A 24691-nucleotide genomic window follows, 5' to 3' on the forward strand; every position below is an offset into this window, starting at 1 on the left:
CTGCAATCCAGATAAACAGATAAAGGTTTTAGAAATCTCCATAACAGATATAATCAGATCAACAGCTTAATCCAGAGCTGTATTCAGAACCGTACCCAAAGTAAAAGAACGGAACCTGATTCTGGATCCAGAACCGATTCCAGACTAACAGAATTTAACCCAGAACTGGCTCTAATAGAAGTGATCTAATCCAGAAAAATTTACCCAGAATGGTTCCTGAACAACAGCTGGATTTCTGAAAGTAACTCAACAGAACTTAGTGGCAGAGTTTCACCCAGAACTGGACCAAGAATAGGAGAACTGCATTCTGGAAACAAAACTGAATGAAGGTTGATAAAACTTTCAGAAAAGGTATCTGGACTAAGAGAACTACATGAATTACAGGATTGTTAAAAAACAAAACAACAATATTCAGCCAGAGATAAATGCCGACACTCATTTGGGTTCCATAAAAAAACTTTAAAGAATCATATCTAAACTACCAGGTTTTAGTGTTAAATTGAGAAACAAGGAAACGTTTTTCAAGTTTTATTTTCAAGCACAAACATCAGAGAGCAGCATGTGGGTCTGTCTGTCGAGCCTCAGGTTATAAAAATAATGGCTGCATGTTCTCCTGCAGACTGGTTCTCCTGCAGACTGGTTCTCCTGCAGACTGGTTCTCCTGCAGACTGGTTCTCCTGCAGACTGGTTCTCCTGCAGACTGGTTCTCCTGCAGACTCGTTCTCCTGCAGACTCGTTCTCCTGCAGACTCCGGTTTCCTGTTTTTTCCAGATAAATTCATCAGATCTGAGCTTCGATATGAAACAGAAAAACTGGCCATAAAAAAAAAAGTAGTAGAGTCTGTAGTAGAAAGTTTTATTAACGGGTCGGTGTTTGATGGTCTCAGCGTGCGTTCAGGACGGACTGCAGGTCTTCAGGCAGTGACTCCACTATGGAGCTTAAGAAAGCCTCCAGTTTGTCTAAAACTCCATCTTTAACTTGTAGATGCTGCCGGCGAGCTCTGACCTGGAGAAACGGGCGTGGAAACCACGTTTACAGGCAGATACACCCAATTCAAAACTCCAGATCCGATTCCCTCACCAGTTTTTCTCTGAGCTTCAGGATCAAGTCCACGATCTCCACCTCGGACTTGTCTTTGGTCCAACCCAGCAGGTCCTGCTCAAGACACGGCGTGGCGGTTACAGGATGGAAACATATCAGAAGGACTCGGATAGCCAAGGGGAGGAAAGCCACTCACTGCTTCACAGATGGTCTCCAGGTGGAGGCTCTCTAGCTTCTGCGTCATCTCTCTGTGGCGTTGACGGTACCAACCGTCAAAGTTGGGGGACCTAAAAAACTTCCTGCCAGAAAAAACAAAACAAAATCATGCGATTTCCTTACTTATTCTTCCACTTTAAATTGAGCAACTAACTGAATTTTTTGTGGAGCGGCATCATGTCAGGAATGCTCCACACATGGACCAACAACTGAACCACCCACCTGCCCACCTACAGCTTGGTTCCAGTGTGACTCACCTGTACAGGCCCATCCAGTCACCGCGCAGCATGGAGGTGAGCTGAGGGCCGGTGTGATCCAGCGTGGAAAGGAACTCCTCCTGACTGAAGGGACGGACCTGCGGAGGAGTCTGAACAAAACAGCCGAGTCAAGTCGATCGTTTGACCGTTAGAGATGTGAGCTGAGAAGGAACCCACCTTCCAGGGCGTGACGGATCTCTGCAGAGGCATCAGGCTCACCATGTAACGCTCCTGTCGCACAAAACTCTGGGATTATTTACAGTTTTCCCAGCAGGATTCCTCTCCTCTGTGTCCTTTTCCTTACCAGAGGAATGATGAAGCTCTGTGTGAGTTCCAGCAGGTGTCTCCTCAGGATGGCGCTCTGAGCCTCTGATGGTCTCTTCCTCTGGATTCCCTGCAGACATGGATAAAAATAAAAAACCAACACTGAGCTGTTGGTTCTTAATCCGCCCTCAGGTCAAAGTGGACGATGCTCACCTTCAGCAGCCTCTTAATAAGAATTTTGTCTTTGTGTAGAAACGGTGTATACGCCGTGTAGATCCCTGCAGACGCAAACAGGTAGAGCAAGCTGGAGGTATTAGCAGCCGCTGCAGAAGGACCAGCTAGGTCACCTTACCTGGTTTGGTGTCGAGGGTTTTTAGTTTGGACAGCTTCTTGACCTTCACCTGCTTGGGAAGGTCGCCTGAACACGAGCAGATATGCAAATTTAACAACAGCGAAAACAGGACAGGTTGAAGCTATTACTCCATTTATACTACCGGTCCACGCCGAGACCGTTCCAAGCTCGGATCAGTTAACCAGGCCCAGCTCGGTTCTGACGACCGTTTACACATCACGCTATCTCAGTTCCTCCACTCCTCGCCTCCTAGTGACGATCTGCGGTATTACTGCCAGTATTAAAGGAGGAAATCAAGCAGTTGGTGGCGGTTATGCACCAAAAGGTGTTTGCCAACCGCCATAAAACACAAGAAGGGGAAGACGAAGAAGGAGGGAATCAAGCAAATCAAAATGGCGGCGCCCGTCACATTCAGAAAGTTATGCTTAATTATTATTGCTGTACTTTGGTGTTATTGTTTAAAATGTTGTGTGGAGAAGATTTCAATTGTTGTTTATAATTGAAGAAGTTGTTCTTCTGTTTCTGTAGGGGCATTACCGCCACCTACTGGAATGGAGCGTGAATCGCGATGTGCAGCCAGACGGAGATGACGCGTTCTGCTCATGCGCTCTTGTTATCAGAGAACCGAGCCGAGCCCACCTCTGGAACTGGTCTGCAGTTAGCTCGGTCCGGTTGTGTCTAGCTCGGTCCGGTTGTGGCTAGCTCGGTCCGGTTGTGGCTAGCTCGGTCCGGTTGTGGCTAGCTCGGTCCGGTTGTGTCTAGCTCGGTCCGGTTGTGTCTAGCTCGGTCCGGTTGCGGCTAGCTCGGTCCGGTTGCGGCTAGCTCGGCCGGTTGCGTCTAGCTCGGCCCGGTTGCGGCTAGCTCGGCCCGGTTGCGGCTAGCTCGGGTCGGTTGCGGCTAGCTCGGGTCGGTTGCGTCTAGCTCGGCCCGGTTGCGTCTAGCTCGGCCCGGTTGCGTCTAGCTCGGCCCGGTTGCGGCTAGCTCGGCCCGGTTGCGGCTAGCTCGGTCCGGTTGCGGCTAGCTCGGCCGGTTGCGTCTAGCTCGGCCCGGTTGCGGCTAGCTCGGCCCGGTTGCGGCTAGCTCGGGTCGGTTGCGGCTAGCTCGGGTCGGTTGCGGCTAGCTCGGTCCGGTTGCGTCTAGCTCGGCCCGGTTGCGTCTAGCTCGGCCCGGTTGCGTCTAGCTCGGCCCGGTTGCGGCTAGCTCGGCCCGGTTACGGCTAGCTCGGCCCGGTTGCGGCTAGCTCGGCCCGGTTGCGGCTAGCTCAGCCCGGTTGCGTCTAGCTCAGCCCGGTTGCGGCTAGCTCGGCCCGGTTGCGGCTAGCTCGGTCCGGTTGCGGCTAGCTCGGCCGGTTGCGTCTAGCTCGGCCCGGTTGCGTCTAGCTCAGCCCGGTTGCGGCTAGCTCGGCCCGGTTGCGGCTAGCTCGGCCCGGTTGCGGCTAGCTCGGTTCAGTTCAGTTTGCTTTCCATTTACACACGATAAGTTATCTCAGTTACCGAGCTCGGACCGGTCTTGGCACGGTTTTTCAAGGGTAGTGTAAATGGGGTAAATGAGAAACAGATCCAGCTGGACGTCACAGAGGAGCATAGCCTACCTGCCATCTTAATTTCGCCCAACCGGACGATGTGAGGCCAGTTCTGAAAAGCCTTGATGAAGAACGGGTTGGTGACCCCCAGAACCACGTTTGGACTGAAGAGGAAAGAGACAAAGGATACTGTAGATACAGACGATCCGAATCAGTTTCTGGGCGTTTGATTGTTTAGACTTACGGAGCCTGTGTCCTGGTGGTGTACTCTCTGAACTCGCAGTCATGGATGGTGAAATACGGTCGAAAGTCACAGCAGAACTTCAGAGGGCTTATAGCGCTGGACGTATAATAAAAAATAAATCTGTTACCATGACGATATAAACCGGCTCAGCGATTATCCTCCAGGCTGAACTACCTGATCAGAGCCAGTACGGTCTCGGAGCAGACCGTCGGAGACGGTGCCATGATGACCAGTGGCTCCCCCAGCAGCGCCAGCTCCCACAGCATCTGCAGGTGAATCAGAACCAACTGGAAACACCTGAGAAGGATACAGGGGAGGATGAGCAGCCCTTACTGCTGAGAACGACTCGTTTCTCCACAGGGAAGCAGCACTAACCTAAAGAGGTCCAGTTCGTGGAGGGTTGGCAGCAGCGTTGGAGCTGGCAGGAGGTTCTAAAAGGAAAAGCTCTATATGACTAACAGAAGCTGGGGGGAGGGATCAAAGAGAGAAACGAACTCTGACCTCCTTAGTCATCTGCCTGACCGGACTTCCTCCTGGTTTGTCACTTTTTGAAGGAATTCTTATCTAAAACACAAACAAATATCTTTTTCTGAAGGGTAGATCGCCTCCATTTTGTTAGCCACCCCCTCGTTCTGCTCACCTGCACACCAAACCCTTCCCCCACTGACCTACCTGTAAGACCGTGCCCACGATGGGCAGGTTGGGAGTCTGTCCAGGTGAGGGAGGGGGCCACTGGTCAATCTCATTGCACACTGAAGATAAATAAAAAGAAAAAACTGGGGTTTGACCTCCTGAGAACCTGAAAGTCTAACTTTACCGATCTTAGCTGCATCACCTGCTTCCAGGAACGGTTCCAGCTTTTCAAAGAACTCTGGTGCAATAATCTGCAGCATGGAGTGGAAAAGGTGCGTGAACGGCAGCCTAGACACCAACACTAAGGACTGAAAGGCAAAGACAGACGACAATCTGTAACCACATCAAATCAAAGGTGAGTTATGGCGGAGAACAGGTGAGTTACCTTCTGGAAATACCCTCTCTTAATGGAGACATCCTTCACCTGGCGGAAGTAGACATATCCGAAGAAATGTGCCGTTTCCCTCTGAGGAGACAGAACCGTTTTATTACCAGTTTACCAGCGGACTGCAGGCGTCTGGCTCAGGACTCTCACCTGCAGCGTAACGGGGGCGTCTCTGTTGTAGACGTCATCTTTGAACCCTTGGCGGCCAACTGATTGCCGTAACCTGAAGGTGAACTGAGTGTCCCCTAAGCATCCTGGGAAAAAAAAAACACAGCTGACATCATATGGCCTCTGATCTTTCATCTTTGCATACGACTGCAGGTAGGGTTGCCACCTTGCTGTCCTTTGCCCTCAGCAGCCCAACTTCCACCGGTTTTTCTCCTTAATGAAGAACAAATGGACCGATGTGCAGAACAAATGATCCACTGAATTAACTAAAGCTGAGCTCATTGTCAGCCTCAATTATGAACCGTCTTGCTCAGAGTTTTGCTCTGCAGCACTGAAAGAAAACCAACTCCTACAATACAAGAGGAAAAACTAGGCTATCGCCACAATATGTGGCATTGAGCTAATGATTTTTTTTTCTGTTTTACAACAGTAGCCTACCGTCATTGTTTTTAAGGCACAAATATGTCTGCATGTTTGCCGTTGCATCTAAAATTGGCACTATTTAATTAGTTTTATACTCATTTTTATAATTTGAAATTAAGCAGGACAGGTTTATGTTTAAGATGCTAATTTTATTAAGCAAATTTAATTTTGTATTACAGTGAATTGCAGAATAATAATTTGTTTTCCATGTGTTCATGTCGCTCACAAATATGCATCCAATTCAGTGCAGATTTGAGTCAAATAGTTTTAAAAAATCATTTCACACACAAAGGGGGGCTAAAAAATAATCACCAGGCCAGGAGGGGTGAGGGCAATCAGGTCAGCTGGGACGCACATGAGGGGTCCCTTCTTTTTTTTTTTCCCAGGGAGTTGCCATCCCTCTCTATAGCTCTGTATCTGTTTGGGGAAGTCATGTTAATTTACTTGCCCTGAACTTACCTGAGTAGGAGTCTGGGAAGGACAGGTAACAGATGCTGGTTTTCTAACAAAAAATAAAAAAAATGAAACCAGCACAATCAGTCAGTGACGTTAAAATAACAAATAACTGGGTATAACTCTGATTCACAAAAGACTATATATATATATATATATATATATATACATATATTATTTTTTTATATATATGTATATATAATTACCTCTTTCTCTGTAAGTTTCACATCCTGAGGATAAACAAGCTGAAAGCAGAGAAAACATCTTAAAAAAATAAATCTAATTTACCAACCCCTTGCCTTTTGAACTCAAATTTGAGAAAAAAATAAAATAAAATGACAAACTAACTCCAAAAAGAAATTATATTTGAACTATTACATATGCCGAATTAAGGAATAGAAGTTACACATTAGATAATTTAAACATTTATTGTCTCACAGCAGCTATTTTCTCTAAAAAAACGCTAAAATGTAAAAATGATAAATTTTCTGACTTTAGATTGGTGTTAGCGATGCTAAGCTAGCCCACCTCGATGGCTTGTCCCAGCTCCAGATCGAAGGTAACCACACACACGCACTCCAGCCAGGAGGAGAAGCGGCTCCAGGCGGACCTGCTGTCCGCCGCAGCGGCTTCCCTTCCCGGAGAACCGAACCCGTCCAGTGGGTCCATCACTGCAGGTGTTGTGCCAAATTCTGCTCCCCTATAATAAGCAGCAGGGACCAGGCACCACAGCTGGAGGGGCGGGTCCAAGCGACCACACTCCCTGCGACAATAATAACACATCTCAAATGGTGAAAAGTGCAAATTATTAGTCGCTAATTTCAGGAAGTAAAACTCCATACACATAATGGGATCATTCGAGCTTTTATTTATTGTAATTCTGATTATAGAAAACCCAAATTCAGTGTCTACAACAATAACCCTTCATAGGGCCCTCAGTGAAATACCTTGAAAATCAAATTTCAAGCCAATAGTGTAATTGGAAACCAGGACAAGACCTTATTACCTTACCTACCTTACATTAAAAATACGGACATTTTGATGGCAAAAAATTAATGTCAATGTAATAAGAAAAAATGCCAACTTACCCAAATATATCAAGAAAAATAACAAAAGTGCTTCTATAAGAAATTCATGAAAAACATTTCAGTAAAAAAAACATCTTTTTTTTTTGGTCCAACATAACCTTAGAGGCATTAATGCTGATACTGGCCCTTATATTTTTAGTTTATAAATCTAAATATAGCCGTTAACTAGGCTTTTTACCTTTTTTTCTTGACTTTTTAACTTTTTTTTTGTTACAACTTAATTTCCAGAAGGTAATATATCATTGAAGGGCTCATCTGATTGATCAAATACCAAAAAAGGTGTACAGCCATGTAACAGAATCTTTGCTGCATGGCTGGATATAGATCCTGCGGTATGCAAGTGATCAAAAACGCTAACCTGCCCTATAAAGGGTTAAGGAATAATAAAATAAGAAAGTAGGCCTAAAAATATCCATCAATAGAAACCATGTTGGAAAAGGAGAAAAAAGAGACAAAAAGTTTGGATGGATAATTAATCAAAAGTCAAAAGTATTGCAATAACCAGCCTGATAATTAATCCTACCAGCAATAACACCCTGACTTTAACCAGAGGCAGAAGTATATGTTAAAGAAAAACGAGAAAAGATATATTTTCATTTCAACTACAGCATAGATGTACATATAAACAAGAAATATAATCATACTCAGATTTTACACGTATGCAACAAAAAATGTCTCTGCAGAACTAATAGCACCTACTGTACCGGAAATTCAGATTAAACAAGGAACATTAATTACAAATGGGCTTTCAGTATACACAGCGAAAACATTAACATTAAAATTAGTTGAATGGATAGAAGAAATCAGATTTTTAAAAACAATTATTTGTCGTACTTCAGATCAGTTTTAATCAGTTTAGAATACAGCCATTCATAATGTAAACCAGATTTTTAAGTAGAGATAAAACAAGCAGATGTTGGGATTAGTTGTTATATTTATCTGGGTTCCAGCTCATATTGTCACACACACACATACACACACACACACATACATTATTACTGGGTTGGTTTGATACATGACATGGTAAATAAACTCTAAGTATTAAAGTGAAAGAAATACTTTTCCAGATATTATGACTCTTTAGTGAAGTGATATTCTGCTAGAAGGTGATACGTCTATTAGGCACCTTTCTAATATCCCGTAACAACAGACCAGTGATTCTGTCTGAAGCCGATTTCAGTTTTATAAATTCCCTTGATGGTGGTGGTGTAAGGATTATTTTGTAAATGGGCCAAGAGGATGTAAAGAATTTGGAATTGCCAAAGTTCAGAAGTTTTAATCGTCTAAAATCAAACAGTGCAAGAGTTTACTTATAATAACTCTAGTTCTTTGTTAGACTTTACCAGATACATTCTCATTTTCCGACGGTTTTGTCTGTTGTACGGTATGTTTATTGCAATTAACCAATAACGCATTTGTGGTGTTATGGCGCCCTCCAGTGGATTTCCATGGTACTACAGGCAATTTTCATCCTGCATCTTTATGTACCAGTTTTGCCTGCCTGGCTATAAACATGTATTTTTATTGTTTATTCTGTTTCAGATAACCACACATCCACATACCTAAGAAACTAAATATAAACCTTATCATCATCTGTACCATCATCTCCAATCTACCTGCTTCTATTCCTTTAATAAACCTTCTGAGCTGCACCGATGGAGTTTACATATTCCTTCTGACCGAGGAAGATTTAATTGATGACAAATCTGGAATTAGCACATATTAAACGTACACAGTCTTCTACAAATTATGTATGTCTATTCTATAAATTTTTTTTTAAAACCTTTATTTAATCAGGGGGATAATCCCATTGAGATGAAAAACCTCTTTTTCAAGGGAGTCCTGGCCAAGACGCAGCAAAGTTACATAAGAAACAGATACATTAAAATAAATTACAGGTACATAATATATATATATATATATATATATATATATATATATATATATATATATATATATATATATATATATAATATATAATATATATATATATATTATGTACCTGTAATTTATTTTAATGTATCTATGTTTCTTATAGGTACATAATAGGTTCCTATAGGTACATAATATATATATATATATATATATATATATATATATATATATATATATATATATATATATATATATATATATATATATATATATATATATATATATATATATATATATAATTTAAACATTTCTCTCTGTTGCCTTGCAATAGTTAAGTTTATATTATATGTTGTCTTCTGTTTTTTGTTTTAAGTAAAAAAGAAAAGTGGTGATTCCTACTTAAAAAAAAAAAAAAACCAATGCCACTCCCAATATGGCGGACCGCGGTCAGCTGATTGGGACTTCCGTCGCTGGGCGGTAGCACCTGTCACGTGACCGGTAAACGGGGAAGGGTTTCATGTCAGTGGAGCAGGAGGGATGTGAACTGTTAGTTTTATCCTCTGGACACATTTTCCTTCTTTTCTCAGTCGCGACTCTTTCCCTTCAGGCGACCAGCTTCGGCATTTTCCGGCTCATTTCGGAAAATGGCGTCAAACGGCTGTTTTTTTAGGAGCTTGTTGAGTTTGTTCATCTGCGTCACTCTGCGGAGCGAGCAAAGCAGCGGCTTGTTTGGAGAATCCAACCGGAGACCAAACATCGTTTTAATCCTCACCGATGACCTGGACATCGCTATGGGCGGCTTGGTCGGTGCTTTCCCGTTAATATCAAGCGATATTTGATGTTTAACATTAATATCAACCGATTTATGCCTGATCTGAACTGATCATAATGAAGCTCACATTCCTGCTTTAAGTCATCATTTAGGGTCTAATTAGGGAGCAGAGGGCAGTGTCTGTGATGAGGGGAAATTCAACATTTAGGAGAAAAATAATGACTTTTAGAACAAAATATCAGTCCTTAATGTGTTTGATGTAATTTCAAAGAATTACAAAGAACTTCATTCTGTTTAATGTTTCTCCAAATTATACACACGTTTTAATATAGAAATTATTAGTGCCAAATTATAATTTTCTACACATAACTGAAAACTTATTTCAGCCTTAACTGCAGGAAGTCAAAAAGGCTTAATCAACTGATTTATTTCACAGCGATTCCGTTTTCCAAGCAATTACAGTTGAAATTCCCCAAAAAGTAAAAAAAAAAAACAAAACAAAAAAAAAACAATCCACTGCAGGGGCGGAGATAGATGGGGGGCCAGGGGTGGCCGTGGCCACCCTTATCCAACCATTGGCCACGCCTACCATTTTTCCCCCTCTAAAGGGCTGGTTATCCTCCCACAGCAGTGTGTCGCAGGTATAATGCAGACATTTTTGATTTATGCTAAATATTGAATTATTGTTATTCCCATCCAGGAAGCTTTTTCAATTCAATATCGCCTATTCAGCCACCCAGCAATTCCCTCTAACGACCCCCTTTCAGAGACCTGGACAGGTATGGGGCATCGCAGGCTAACAAAAGAAGCCAAATGACCCCCATTCCAAAGGGGCCCCTTCGTCTGTTCCAATTAGCATGTTTTCTAAACTAAAACCAGGCTTTGTTGGGCTGCTGTATAAAACTCAACACTATTTTCTGACATTTTGAATTGAAAAAGCTTCCTGGATGGAAGAGAAACATCTTCAATGTTGGAAACAAAGTCCAGTGGATTGTTTTTAACCTGGTTTTGGAACGACTATGACCTGGATGGCTGAGAATCTTCAGCATATTACAGTTGAAAGGACGGAGTCTGTTTTTGCTGTGTTAAAGTTCTATAGTTTTTTCGTGCGTAACATGCAGGTCTGCAGTGGCCTGATGAGGAACCATTATTGCTTTCAGGTATGTTGGACGTCTGAAAGTAGGATGGTAGCTCTCAAGGACTGGACTTTAAATTAAAAGATTAAAAGGTTAACATTTATTCCCAACTATAGACTTTAATGTATAAAGAAATAGCGGAAACTTCTCAGATCAACACTGATCAGTTTTCTTTAACTAAAACCATGATGCGGTTCGTTCTTATATAAAAGAAGACGGTCCAGTTAGGTTCTTACAAAGCATTTCCACTGGATTGCTAATCCAAATGTTTACTAAATCAAGTTTAACTTTATCATTATTTGTGGTTCCCCATCCTGTGGTTCCTCTCTGGTTCCCAGATCTGTATTTTTGAAGGTAATTTAATTAAGAGGGGCCGACATCTGCTCTGTTATTTTAAACTGTTCAGTTCATTGTTGCTACATGGGGCTAATATCTGTCCCTTCATTTATCTTAAAGGGTTTATGTTTTTGATCAAAGTTCTCTGCTTCCTGTTTTTTTCGAATGTGTTTACAAAATTCTTTATTTCTTTGTAAAATTATTTTCCCTCTCTTAGAAAAATGTAAGATTTTTTTTGTCTTTTTAGAATCCACTGAGCAAGACCAAAAAACTAATTGGTGAGGCGGGGATATCCTTCACAAACGCAGTGAGTTGACTAAGTGTTGAAGTGTGCAGCTCTACTTCTCCTTCTGTCCATTTTGTTACTTTATTTTTGCCATAAACAACATGTTTTGAAAACCGAGCTTTGGAAAAAAACAAATTTTGTAAACTGAATTTAGAAAAAAAAAAAGCGATTTAGGAATGAATTTGAAAATGCAATGGTTGGAACAGCTGCTTCCCTACAACTTTAAATATTTTATATTTTTAATTTTCCTTTTCTAAATTGTTTTTCAGATTAAATTTTGTGAATTTCATTCTTTCCAAATTGTGTTGCAGATTACATTCTCTTCCCCTCTAGCCCAGTACAAACTTTCAGTCTTGACCAAAAATAAAGGTTGTTGCTAACGTTCAGCAGACCAATAGAAACGCGTTGTTGCTCCTCTCTCCAGAGGAAAGCCAGAAGTGATGGAATATGATCATTGAAAAGAACTGAATTTGTAAAACTCAATCTGAAAAATTGAATAAAAAACATACTATTTAAAAAATGAAAATATGAAAAATTTGAAAATAAACCAGCAAAGTTACTCTTAGAATCTTTTTTTATTATGATTAAAAAACGTTCCTCCTGTTTCTCAGTTTGTCGCCAGTCCGCTCTGCTGCCCGAGTCGGGCCAGCATCCTGACTGGGAAATATCCCCACAACCACCACGTCATCAACAACACGCTGGAGGGGAACTGCAGCAGCACGGCGTGGCAGAAGAGCCAGGAGCCCCACACCTTCCCTGCTCTGCTGAATACCCATGGAGGCTACCAGACCTTCTTCGCAGGGAAGTACCTCAACCAGGTAACCAGGTCTAAATGACTGACTGGTTTAAACGGTGTTCGTGAAAATGGTAAAAAGTTTGGGTTTTGTGGTTTTCAAAGGTGTTCTGCCATCATTCAGCACCGCTATTAGAGAAATGTAAAAATCCTTTATTGCAGCATCCAGACATGGGCAATGTGGAGTCAACAAGTCATCTCCATGTCACCCAGCCACTGAAGCAGGTGAGTCCAATCTGCACCGTGAATTAACCTGTGCAGATTGGACTCACCTGGTTAATTGGCTGGGTAGATTAAATACATGACATGGAGATGACTTGTTGACTCCACATTGCCCATGTCTGGCAGCATCAGAAATCTTTAAACTGTATAAAGATTTAAGCTTATATAATTTGAGCACATTCAATGGTTGAAAGACCAACATCCCCACATCACTACACATCCTCCTCCATACATAACATTAAACATGAGGAACGTTTCTACATTCAAGTCTTTGTTTTACTCAACTTGGAGCGTTTGTTGCAGAGAAACTAATTTTGTGTCTCCTGACCAAAACTGACGGCTTTTGAAGCTCCAGTAGAGTTTAGAAAATTCCTCGTTTATGTTTGTGATAGTAGAAGATTAAGTCCTCTCTTCAAACATTTGATGAGATTTCAAGTATAAAAAGGTCTTTTAAGCATTTCAAGATGTTTTTAACTCATACAAGGTTCTGACATCTGGCAAAAAAGAGGCCCTCAGTATCATAGATACTCCACTTTACCTAACAATGAGCATCAGGATCTTTCCTCCATACACAACATCAACAGTCCCACTGCTGTTCTGTATAGGTCTGAACCCCCTCAGCCAAATAATCAACAAGACTGGCTACGGGTACCGACTCAGGAACAGGGCCACCATCAGTCACCTGCTCTACATGGATGACATCAAGCTGTAGTGAGACATGGACTCACTGATCCATACATCCTACAGGGGATGTACCACCAAAACATAGCCGAAGTGGTGGATATAATATGTTAGGTAAAAGTGAAAAAAAGAACATGAGAAACTATAGAAATACCAGGAGCTCAGAGAAGAGCTGGAGGAAACTGGGAAGGTTGGGTGATACCCGTGGTCATAGAGGCACCCCTGGGGCAGTGACCCCCAAATATATCAGACATTTGGTCCAGAAGAGTTCAGTTCTACGAACAGCAAAGATACTGGCAGAACCCTTAAGCTGTTTTAGGGAAACATTAAAATAAAATGTGGAACTATATATTTAATATCAGTATTATGAACAATACTCTGACAGACTGTCTCTGTTTTTAGGTGTTGTGTCTGGCTGCAATGTTGTAAATATTTAAAGATGATATCAAAAAGACTCAATAGTAGAGCTGATTATTAATCCTAAACAATTTTTTAAAAATTGTAATATTGTAAAAAAAAAAAAAAAAAAAAGTATGTTTTTCTACATTTTTCAGAAAGTGAAACCTGAATAGCAAATGACATTCATATGAGTAAATCACCTCTCCTTCCACACTTTTTCCTTCCACTAAATGTTTTATTTTCCTTGGATCCAGCTTTCTGTGACCTTTAGTGATCTTCTAGACGTCGGTCCAGAGGGCAATAATGTTTATTAGGATTGTTCGGCCTCCTGACCCAGACTGGGAGACCAATCGGAGACTCAGGAAACCTTCAGAGGTGTTTTCAGTTAATATCTAGTTATTCTGGGACATTCCATATTTCCAATTTTGAACTTCTTCACTATTTAAACCATAATCATTTATATGGATTGATTCATTATATAAAAGAGGTAAAGACTGTAAATATTTCATTCTGTCCACATGTGCTATTTAGGCAAATTATCCTTAATTGGTTCGTAAGTCAATCCACACATTCAGCGACACAGAAGCTCTTTCAAACTGGGCACCATTTCAGTCACAAGTCACTGATATTGGTTCATTGATCATTTCAATCTGATTTAATCTACATTCCTTCAATGTCTTTTCCTTTTTTTAACGACCTGGAAGAACCCAAACACGTCTGTTTGCTTTATGTCTTCCAGTATGGACACTCTGGTGCTGGTGGAGTGGAGCATGTTCCTCCAGGCTGGAGCTACTGGGTGGCACTGGTAAGACTGGGAGTTCAGCCTCAGAGGAAGAGGTCATCCAAATATATTTAAAGGGATCTGTTTTTTTTGCAGGAGAAGAACTCTAAATATTATAACTACACTCTGTCTGTGAATGGGAAGGCTCAGAAGCATGGAGCAGACTACAGCAGAGACTACCTGACAGATGTGCTGGTGAGACGCCTCATCAGCAGCACCCTTTAAATAATGTTTCCAGTTTAACAATGTGATTAATTTACCAGTTTCTGAAGTTTCTTTCTCTCCAAGGCCAACAGATCTTTAGACTTCCTCCAGTATAGATCCAGCTACCAGCCGTTCTTCATGATGGTGTCCACGCCAGCCCCCCACTCCCCCTGGACCGCAGCTCCTCAGTACCAGAACCGCTTCAACGACACCAAGGCCCCCAGAGACCCCAGCTTTGATGTCCATGGGAAGGTGACTTTTAATGCTCAGCTGAAACCAAACGTTTTCATATACCGTAGAAAGTAGGTATGGAAAGCCAAATGTGACACATTAAATAGTGGAAATAACACAGTTAAAAATGAAAAAAGATTTCAGTGTGACCTGAAATGCATGCATCCAATTAAGTAAGCTATCTTTAATTTAATTGTAGAACAAACTTTTTTTTTTTCATCTCTGCCACACAGACTGTTTCTATTGCTACAAGAAAGTCGGTCATGATGTCTTAGACTGTAAACTGATCTGCAGCCGACGTTTTAAAAGTGCTTTAGAAGTTGAAAATTTTAAATGTATTTAAAAACATACATTTTAATCATGACTGAACAATATTTTATTGGAAATGTTGTTAGATTCCCTGTTGATTGGTTAATTAATACTTAAGTTTAGATTTATATTTCTAATTTAGGTTAAATCATGACGATGAATAAATAAATAAATAGGGTTTTTTATTTTGGTGGGGAGTCACAAAATATGAACTTATGAACAGTTTCTTAGAGAGAGGGGGAGGAGCTCAGTCATCCAGGAGGGACTCAGAGTAGAGCCGCTGCTCCTCCACGTCGAGAGGAGCCAGTTGAGGGGGCTCAGGCATCTGGTTAGGATGCCTCCTGGACGCCTCCCTGGTGAGGTGTTCCAGGCACGTCCCACCGGGAGGAGGCCCAGGGGGAGACCCAGGACAGTGGAGGGACTATGATTCTCTGCTGGCCTGGGAACGCCTTTGGATTCCCCCGGAGGAGCTGGACCAAGTGGCTGGGAGGGGGACGTCTGGGCCTCCCTACTGAAGCTGCTACCCCCACGATCCAACCCTGGATAAGAGGAAGATGATGGATGGATGGATGGATGTTGACCTAATTTTCTCTGTTCAGGACAAACACTGGTTGATCCGACAGGCTAAAACCCCCATGACCAACTCCTCTGTTCAGTTCCTGGATGATGCCTTCAGGAAACGGTTTGTAGTTTCATTTTTGGTCTTTTATATCCATCTTTGTCGCTCTGTTCAATGATCAAATGTTGCTCCAGATGGAGAACTCTCCTGTCAGTGGACGACCTGGTGGAGAAAATCGTGAAGAAGCTGGAGGAGAGAGGTGAACTAGAGAACACCTACATCTTCTTTACATCCGATAATGGCTACCACACAGGTGGGTCGGTACCTTAGACATGATCGTTTCCACTTTTCTTCTCCTGGTGACATAGATTAACCTGTTTGGCTCTGAATCAGGTCAGTTCTCTCTGCCGCTGGACAAACGGCAGCTCTATGAGTTCGACATCAGAGTTCCTCTCATGGTCAGAGGACCGAGCATCAAACCCAACCAGACCAGCCAGGTACCCATGTTCCCACCGTCTCACCTCTGTTTTTAAGTTTGGAGAAATTCTATCTGTCAAGTTCATAGTTTATCTTTATTTATTGGACAAATAATAAGAGCAAATGTTCAGTTTGTAGTTGAAATGAATTTAGTAGCGACTTTTTCATTTAAAATGAAGTTTAAAAAAAAATAATGAAGCCAATTGCAAGCAAAGATTTTTGCTTTAATCTGTTTCATCTCTGCTTCTGGAGGTCATATGTGTGTTTGTTGCAGCCTAAAGGCCTGGTTATCCTCCCCCAGCAGTTTGTCGCAGATAGCTTGTCCCAGATGGGCTCGTGCAAGAGCGTGCACGAGCCCATTTCTCCTTGTGCACGCTCATACAAGCTTAGTGTGTCCGAACCTCTCCCCTAACCCCTAAATCCTATAACCCCTAAATCACTATATAGAGCAGGGACTATGTAGCGGACTTTATAGTGATATCAGTTAACTGACCGATCGGACAGATGATCACTTCATTGTTGGTCACATAAAGGCCTGGTTATCATCCCGCAGCAGTGTTTCGCAGAGAGCTTTTCGCAGATATTTTTGATTTATGCTCAATTTTGAAGCGTTGTCTGCACTGTTATTCCACGCCACAACGCCAGAGGGCCAATCAGGAACTAGCTGTGGGTCTAGATACGGCCGAGGCGGTGAGGAAGTGGGGGCAAGTCTGTCCGACAACGGAGGGTCCCAGCGTTCTGGCGCACCTCGCTCTGCTAGCTGCTCCATCTTCACCAGTCGTTTTCCACAATGGCGGTCAGACAAACAAAACACGTCGGTAGAATACCAAACAGGAAATGTGCATAGAGTAGAGCGGATGCAGATTTGGCCAATCAGAGGCCCCCTGTCTGCAGCACTGTCTACAATCACCTACAATTTTACAGAGGTATCTGCGCCAGGGGCGGGGCATATTTGCGTTCAATGCGACACAAGCAGACGACCTGGTTTCCCAGTATTAACCAGCCTTAACTCTACATTTAACCTAATAGTTCTCCACAGAACACCTGCTACTGTTCAAAGTAAACTATTATTATTGATAACAGCTGATCGCGCCTTGATTGTTTGGCTGCCAGAAGAAAAAAAGCTGCCTGTTTATTCTTTTCACAGGGTTCTAAGATTGTCAGATAAGAATAAATGACTTTCTTTGACGTGATGATACCTCGGGGGGGGGGGAATGTCTGTTTCTACTTTGAGGAACGATGGTGGTACCATCATAATGTGGGGATGTTTTTTTTCTGGCAGGTATTTATCTGTCCCCATATGGAAAACCTAGAGGAAAAAAAGCAGATTGCTCTTTTTTTCCTGTCCATTTTGTTTGCAATTATAAAACATCCAATAATCCATCTCATCCCTTCCTGTTGTATTTTCTACCTTTTTCTAGTGGCTTGTTTTTTAGACAGAAGACTGAAAGGTAAGGGGGGGATATGAGATGGGTGGGTGGGGGCTGGGACGGCATGTGGCAAAATGATGCAGTGGGAAAAAGTATTCGCCCCAGTTAAATAAACAGAGATTGATGGATTTCACTCAGTCGGCACTTTATTTCTATATCTTTGCAAAGAGAGAACAGTTCGTCGTTCAGCTCTTTTTGCTCGGTAATCAGCCCTGATCTGATCTACACAGTTTGTCTCCTTTACTTATAATAAGGAAACAGCAGTGAAGGTTGTGTCAGAGTCTAAAGAAATCACCCACACTTTGGTTTAACAGTAGCAATTCTTGAAAACAACTTGGCTCGTTATGGAATAGGTATTCCTTGTTTGCAAAATACTTCTCACTCGGACACTTTGTGGCCTTGCAGGTGAAACAGACTGAGTAAAAACATTTTTCACTGGATAGGAGGGCTGGGTGTTTCCGCCAAAGTCCGGAATCGATTCGATTTTGATTCAATCGGTTCTAAATCGATTAATTCCGATTCGATCTGTTTTTACTATAATGAAAGTGGTTCAACTGCATTTCAAAATGCTCATGTATTTTATTTTTTTCTGTCACATTAAACACAAAGTGCAAAATTGTAAATCAGACAGTTTAAACATGAGACGTGAACAAAACTGTCTCATAAGTGCAAACTTGTTTGTGCAAAGTGAAAAAGTGAATCCTCCGTCGAGCGAGCAGACGTGACACAGCAGACATGTGTGAGCTGCAGTATCTTCACTGAACAAACCGTATTTGCAGCATTTTCTGCATCAACTTCAGGGTGATTGCTGCTCAGCCTCCATTTGTTAACATCTTTAGTCGACCTGTTGGCCATATTTGCAGCTGTCTGGCTTGAACTCATCTTTAGTGCATCTTTCCTGCTCATTTGAATGTGAACGTCACGCAGGTCACTATAAAATGAATCGATCTCATTCCCTACACATCGATTTTGCAAAAATGTTAAGGAATTGATTTTTTTACCCGGCCCTACTGGACAGATATCATAACTAAATAAATGAAACAACAGAAATCTAAATTTTCCAACCACAGTGATCAGTAACATTGATAAAAGTGAGTAAATATAGATATATAACAGATAATGAATTTAACAGCTAAAGATCTATAAAATGCTCATGGCCTCCTGAATGACAGCCAGAGTTAGAACAAACGGCAAAGCTTATAAATCTGGTTTACTAGAAGTACGATGCTCAGTCAGCTGCTCAGTTCTGCAGCTCATACGTCCCTTAATGTCTCCAGAAAACAGAATTATCTTTTTACTCGCTTCACGTCCGTCTCTCAGTATCATCGCTGCTCAATCAGTCGCCACATGTATCATTGTGACACTGAAGGCCCAGATTCTCCTATAGGTTTTTCTGATTCTAACTACCTAACTGTAAATGTGTCTGAAGTGTTTTGTCGTGCAAACAGGAGTTATATTTTATTATCTGCATATGTTTTATTTTCTATACTTGCCTCTTTTCAGTAATGTGTTTTGTTTTTCCTGTTTTCATTCTGGCGTTTAGGATCAGCTTCTTTTCTTTGCTGAATTAATCTTCTGATTTCCTGCACAATGAAATTATAATTATGTATTTTTAACGATCTGTTCTCAGATGCCAGTGGCAAACGTTGACCTCGGTCCGACCATCCTGGACATCGCCGGCTACAATGTCAACAGGACTCAAATGGACGGCATGTCCTTCCTGCCAGTAATGGTGAGACAACCTGGTGTTTTTTTCATTTCTTTATGAGAAATTCTATTTATTTTATTCTAATTAATGTTGAAACTATATATTTCCCCTATTCACCGTAAGAATGCATAAGATTATTTGTTTTTGTTAAAATCCTTATTAAACAGATTTCATCAATAGCTGTAAACATTTTTAGAAGTTGGCACCTTTTCTTGTGATTGGAAAGAATCTGAATTTCTTTATTCAAATGTTTTGTTTCTTCTGCATCTTTTGCATTTATTTCTGGGATTTAGCAAATAAAAAGTTATTCAGGAAATCCCGTTGAGTCTGTTAATTAAGTAAAAATAGCTTATTTTTATATACAGTTTGTGTAAAAATCAGATTTCTAATTTATGTGCAAAACATTTTTCTTTTCTTTGTTGATATTAGGAATTAATTTTTTCAGTAATTTTCATTGCTATTTATCACCATGATTTATTTGTCAGCATAAAATATAATATTTGTACCTTTTTACTAAATTCTATTAGTTTAAATGTCACATTTTATTTATTAAAAACTATTAAACAATAATTGGAATCCTATTATGAATTTTAATTTGTTTATAAATGGTTTAAATTTGGTCTTTTAGTTATTAACTTGAGCTGCTTTCTGAATAAACAACAATTTTTAAAACCTAAATAGGGTTAACATTTTTAAATTTAAAATGTTTAGGTTTTCCCTAATCCATTGCACTCTGGAGCTCATCCTGGTGTTGCGACTTAATGAAAGCAGCAAACGGTTCAAACTTGAAGACAAACATGTTTCTAAGTAGGTATGAGGCCGAAAATGATGGAAAAGTGCACATTTCTGCTGATAGACATTTAACTAATATAAAACCTACGATGTCACGACAAACAGCACAGCCAGCAAGGGGTGGGGGGGTGGATTGTAAGCCAAGCAGCACAGCCATCATGCAGAAACATTGCCCAGCGTGCAAAGGACTAAAAAATGGTTGGAGTAGAGTAAACAGACAAGTTTTGAGTCAAGTGGTGTGAATTCAAACGTTGCAAGTGTGCAATAGAATCTAAATGTACCCATCACCATTCTGATTAAGAGAACTGTGCAACACAGAGAAGGAATCTGACACCAAACATGCAAACTCAGTCTGTTTGAAAAGCCAGGAAAGTTTCCTAGTGTCTCCTTGGTTTTAGTCGGGGTTGGTACACACCATAGCCAGAAATGCCATGCTTCTTTTGATTTTCAGCATTGGTTCCCTTATTTTTTGTCTTCGGTTTCGGACAAAAATGTTCATTTTGGTGCATCCCAACTCTTTTCCCCCCCCCTATTTTAATCTTTTTTGAGGCGATGCTTAAAACCACCTGATCTAAAGCAACTTCTTCCAAATCTGTCAAAAAAACTGTTCTGATTCCCAGCCTGAAATGTCCTGCATCTAGGAGTGACTTCAAGATACATGTAATTAGATCTTAGCAGGGTATGTGAATCGATTTAAGCTAGCATATCATGTTCAGACCCTGACTCGTTGAGAGAAATATTATAATCCTCAGGTTTTTTTAGTGAGTTGAAAGAAAACTTAGTGGCTATAAAACGTGTTTTAAATGTGTTTGTTATTTGGCCAGCAAGGGAAGGTGAACGCCAGCAGCTGGAGAACAGACATCCTGGTGGAGTATGAGGGAGAAGGAAGGAACGTTTCGGATCCAGCCTGCCCGTTGTTGGGACCCGGAGTGTCTGTATGCAAAGCTGGGATCAAATTCACCTTCTGTCTGTTAAACTAACATATGGAGCTTAAGTTTAATTTATTTATTTATTCTTTCTGCAGGAATGTTTTCCAGACTGTGTGTGCGAGGACTCATTCAACAACACTTATGCTTGTGTGCGCACTGTTGCCCCCACTGCTAACCTGCAGTACTGCGAGTTCGATGACAACGAGGTAATAATAATAACAATGAATTTTATTTATAACGCACTTTACATTTGACTTTGACAGGTTCTGATTTCCCTTTTATCTAAAATCCCTTTTTTAGCTAAACACACAGACTGTTCTCCTTCTTCTGAGCTGGTGTTGTCTGCATTCCATTTCTGAGCAGTTAGCTTGCATATCTTTTTACAAATTAAACAAATGATAGAATATGACCTGTAAGTAGGGGTAGCTCTCTCAGAATAGCTCAGCTGCAATCAGTTTAGCCTCACTACTGTGCTACCTTAATAAACACACTGTAAGCATGAGGGCAGTGATGTTTGACAACCTTTTTGAGCGTAGCTGCAACCCCTCAGACTTTGGTGACACCTGGTGGCTGGATCTGTAACACTGAACATTTGTCTGTCCTCCAGGTGTTTGTGGAGGTTTACAATGTGACAGCAGACCCCTACCAGCTAAAAAACATCGCAAAGACCATCGAGCAGGAAGTGCTGGAAAAAATGAACCATCGGCTGATGATGCTGCAGTCCTGCTCCGGGCAGACGTGTCGAACACCCGGGGTTTACCATCCAAGGTGTGTTCAAAGTGTTAAAACGTTTTTCACACAAACTGACTCCAATTTACTGACCTCAAAAGTTGAAATGAAATGTCTGAAATGTCGCATAGAAGAGTATGACCTCAACAATGAGCTAAAACAAGTCATAGAATACTATGACCACAAAAAAAGAGCTAAAATAACACATAGCATTGTGTGACCTCAGTAATTAGTTCATAGTATGAGGTCAAAAATGGGCTAAAACTACTCATTTTAAAGTATAGCCTCGGCAATTAGGCTTAAACGAGTCATAGCATAGTTTGACCTCAAATAATGAGATAAATTCACACATAGTATTTTTATATCTTAAATAATATATTAAATTTATTCACTCTGCAAAGAGAGAACGAGACATCAGCAGCCCTTATTGCTCGGTAATCAGCCCTGTTCTGATCTGTCCCTGTTTTTTACCATAATGGAAAGTAGTTATAGTTAAAACTAATTACTTTGGTTAAACAGTAACGTCTTACGAATAAACCTCGTTATGGGAATAAGTATTTATTGTTTACTATATACCTACATAAATATATGTGAAAGGGAATTAATTAACCACAGACCTCATTAATTGGTTAAAACGACATTTATTATGTTATATTCTACTCTTTAAGCATAATATCTTCTTTTTGATATAAAACATTAAATTGTTTTATTATCCAAGCAATATGCATTATGTGTTAATGCACTTAATGTGACAAATTTTACATCAAAAAGCGTCAGTAAGAGGGATAAAATACAACTTGTTTACCATTTAACATCGCAGAATGATAAATTTGATCCATAATATCCGTCAATGACTTTTATATCTGTAGGTCAGCTTTCCTCATCTTACATGGTTTAGTTTTTGGTATTAATCTTCTGTATTGGTTGGCGTGCAGCAATGACAGTTAATGAAACAGACCTTAGACATCAAGTTGAAACTGTACAACAGACACAGGCTGAGATTTTCAGTACAGATCTTCCCTTTAAACCATTATCAGGTACAGAAATCATTACCAAACAAGTTACAATAAAAAAAACATCCATATTCAAAATTCTGACATCATTTATGTGTTTATTTTTCTCCTGTTAGGTTTGAGTTTAACCCCCGGCAGCTTTTCTCAAGCCACAGCTCCAGACTCTGAGGGGAGTGGATGAGCATCAAAGAAGGCCTTTTCCTTTGGACCCTCCTGAGCTGCCGTCTGTTAGAGCTGGAAAGAAAAGGATCAGGTGGGCTGAAGTCTCCGGGAGCCAGACTCACCTTTAGGCCTCTGGTTTGGAAGACTGAATACAAATGTCTCGTTGTCGGCGCAGCTTTGCACGTCTGTTCCTCTTTGCTGAACTGTTTGTTCCCCAACAAATCGTTTGGGTTGAAAGATAAGTGTTACTCTGACTGCATTTAAATGTTTACTATAGGAATAATTAGACTGAGATTCACTGAATTAAAACCTTTTTGTGCAACTTTATTGTTGGTTTGTTAAGGAGGTTAAAGCTTCTATATAAGCAGTACCTGGATTACATTAGATAATTCCTTTGGGGTATTTATTTGATGTTAATCCAATTAATTTGGCTGAAGTTTACAGTTTGAAAAGGATCAAACCAAAGTGGACCTTTACTGAATTCAGATTATTTAATACTTAGTTTGTGAAGTGTTTAAACTGACTCTAAATTTATGATTTACTAAATGAAGTCATGTGAAGAACTGCTAAAGAGTAACTTCTCTAAACCTTTAGGAACAAAACAAGAAAAAAACATCAGTTCCTTTTCAGGGGTTCGTTTCACGAAGCAGGTTTACTAAAAAACTATGTTTTCTAAAGCAGAAAAATGGGAAAACTGAGTTTTCTGCTTCACAAAGAGAATTTACTCAGCCTCTGTTTCAGTCGCCGTAGTAACATCCTCCCCGGAGCTAACCTGGCCGGTAGCAGGTTTTCCTCAGTAAACACGGAGTATGGTCAATCACGATGTTTTTTCTCCTGATTTAGTAAGATTTTTGTCGTAGTTTTGTGCTTAAAAAAAAAAACCTTCACTAGGTCTAAACACATTAAGAAAAAAAAAAAACCTTGTATGTCCATTGGACGAGGATCTTATTAAAGCTTGATCGACAGTTTTTCACAGAGAATTAAATATTTATAGGGAGAGGATTCTAAAACTCAGTTGAAAATATATTAGATTTATTTGTTTATGGTTTGTTTAATATAAGCGATATGCAAAGCATTTCATTTTTCTTTATTTTTAAAGTACATGAAGAACGACTGAAATTATTTTCAGATTAGACATAAATCGATTAATTAATTCTGCTGGGGAAAAGGAACTTACTTGAGGTTAGGATTTGTTCAGTGATAATAACCTTCTGATCCTCCTGATCCTCGAAAGATTGGATGCCATTAACTGGAGTGAAGGGACTCTAAAATCTGCCTTTCTCTGACAGAGACCCATTTAGAGCAGTAATTATAGCAAAACTGTAATAGAAAATATATATATAACATTTGTTAATATGCTCTCTCCGGAACTCAAGTGAAAAGAAATTAGTTTCACCTGATTTAATTTTGTAAAAAAAAAATCTTCTTTAAGAAATCTTTTGCTATCCAATTATTAATTGAAGAAACAATTGACAGATTAAGAGATATGCAAAATAATCGTTGTTTTAAATGTTGCAGCCCTAGGAAATATATTGTAGTTCAATCTAGGGATCTGATTTTGATTCTGCAGAATCTTATTTTAGTGATCTACAAATGAAACAACAGACAGGAGAGTTCTTTTAATAAGTGTAAAAACGACCTGCTAAAGCCCCTTTATATAAACCTACACATTAACTTGAGCAGCAATCTTCTCTCCATCTTCCTCTCCTTCGCAGTCGGTTCTCTGTCTTTTAAACACGGGGCTCCACTGATTTTCATACCTGTTATGCACGTGTTCAAGTCTGAGAGGACCGAAAACTCAACCTTAGGCCAGATCAATTT

General features: G+C 40.5%; 2 protein-coding genes across 2 annotated transcripts; one reads left to right on the top strand and one right to left on the bottom strand.

Moving 5' to 3' along the window:
* Window positions 1–841: 841 nt before the first annotated feature.
* Window positions 842–6717, bottom strand: dennd6b (DENN/MADD domain containing 6B). The gene is made up of 20 exons (XM_038307968.1): window positions 6487–6717; window positions 6165–6203; window positions 5965–6007; window positions 5065–5168; window positions 4915–4995; window positions 4732–4837; window positions 4569–4648; window positions 4398–4460; window positions 4272–4327; window positions 4071–4193; window positions 3897–3992; window positions 3722–3816; window positions 2131–2196; window positions 1992–2056; window positions 1819–1908; window positions 1692–1745; window positions 1515–1624; window positions 1238–1340; window positions 1081–1155; window positions 842–1005 (listed from the first exon to the last, which is right to left on the bottom strand). The coding sequence occupies exons 1-20, from the start codon at window positions 6625–6627 to the stop codon at window positions 883–885; spliced, it is 1713 nt and encodes a 570-aa protein (XP_038163896.1). The 5' UTR covers window positions 6628–6717; the 3' UTR covers window positions 842–882.
* Window positions 6718–9393: 2676 nt separating this feature from the next.
* gnsa (glucosamine (N-acetyl)-6-sulfatase a) lies at window positions 9394–23776 on the top strand. Its single transcript, XM_038307969.1, has 14 exons — window positions 9394–9724; window positions 11413–11472; window positions 12063–12269; window positions 14286–14351; window positions 14424–14522; window positions 14616–14783; window positions 15671–15753; window positions 15825–15943; window positions 16024–16127; window positions 19168–19269; window positions 20862–20972; window positions 21062–21172; window positions 21574–21734; window positions 22825–23776. Exons 1-14 carry the CDS (start codon window positions 9566–9568, stop codon window positions 22874–22876), a joined length of 1602 nt encoding a protein of 533 aa, XP_038163897.1. The 5' UTR covers window positions 9394–9565; the 3' UTR covers window positions 22877–23776.
* The last annotated feature ends 915 nt before the right edge of the window (window positions 23777–24691 follow it).

Source organism: Cyprinodon tularosa, unplaced genomic scaffold (genome assembly GCF_016077235.1).
Source record: "Cyprinodon tularosa strain WSP-4 unplaced genomic scaffold, ASM1607723v1 ctg625, whole genome shotgun sequence".
NCBI classification, from domain to species: domain Eukaryota; kingdom Metazoa; phylum Chordata; class Actinopteri; order Cyprinodontiformes; family Cyprinodontidae; genus Cyprinodon; species Cyprinodon tularosa.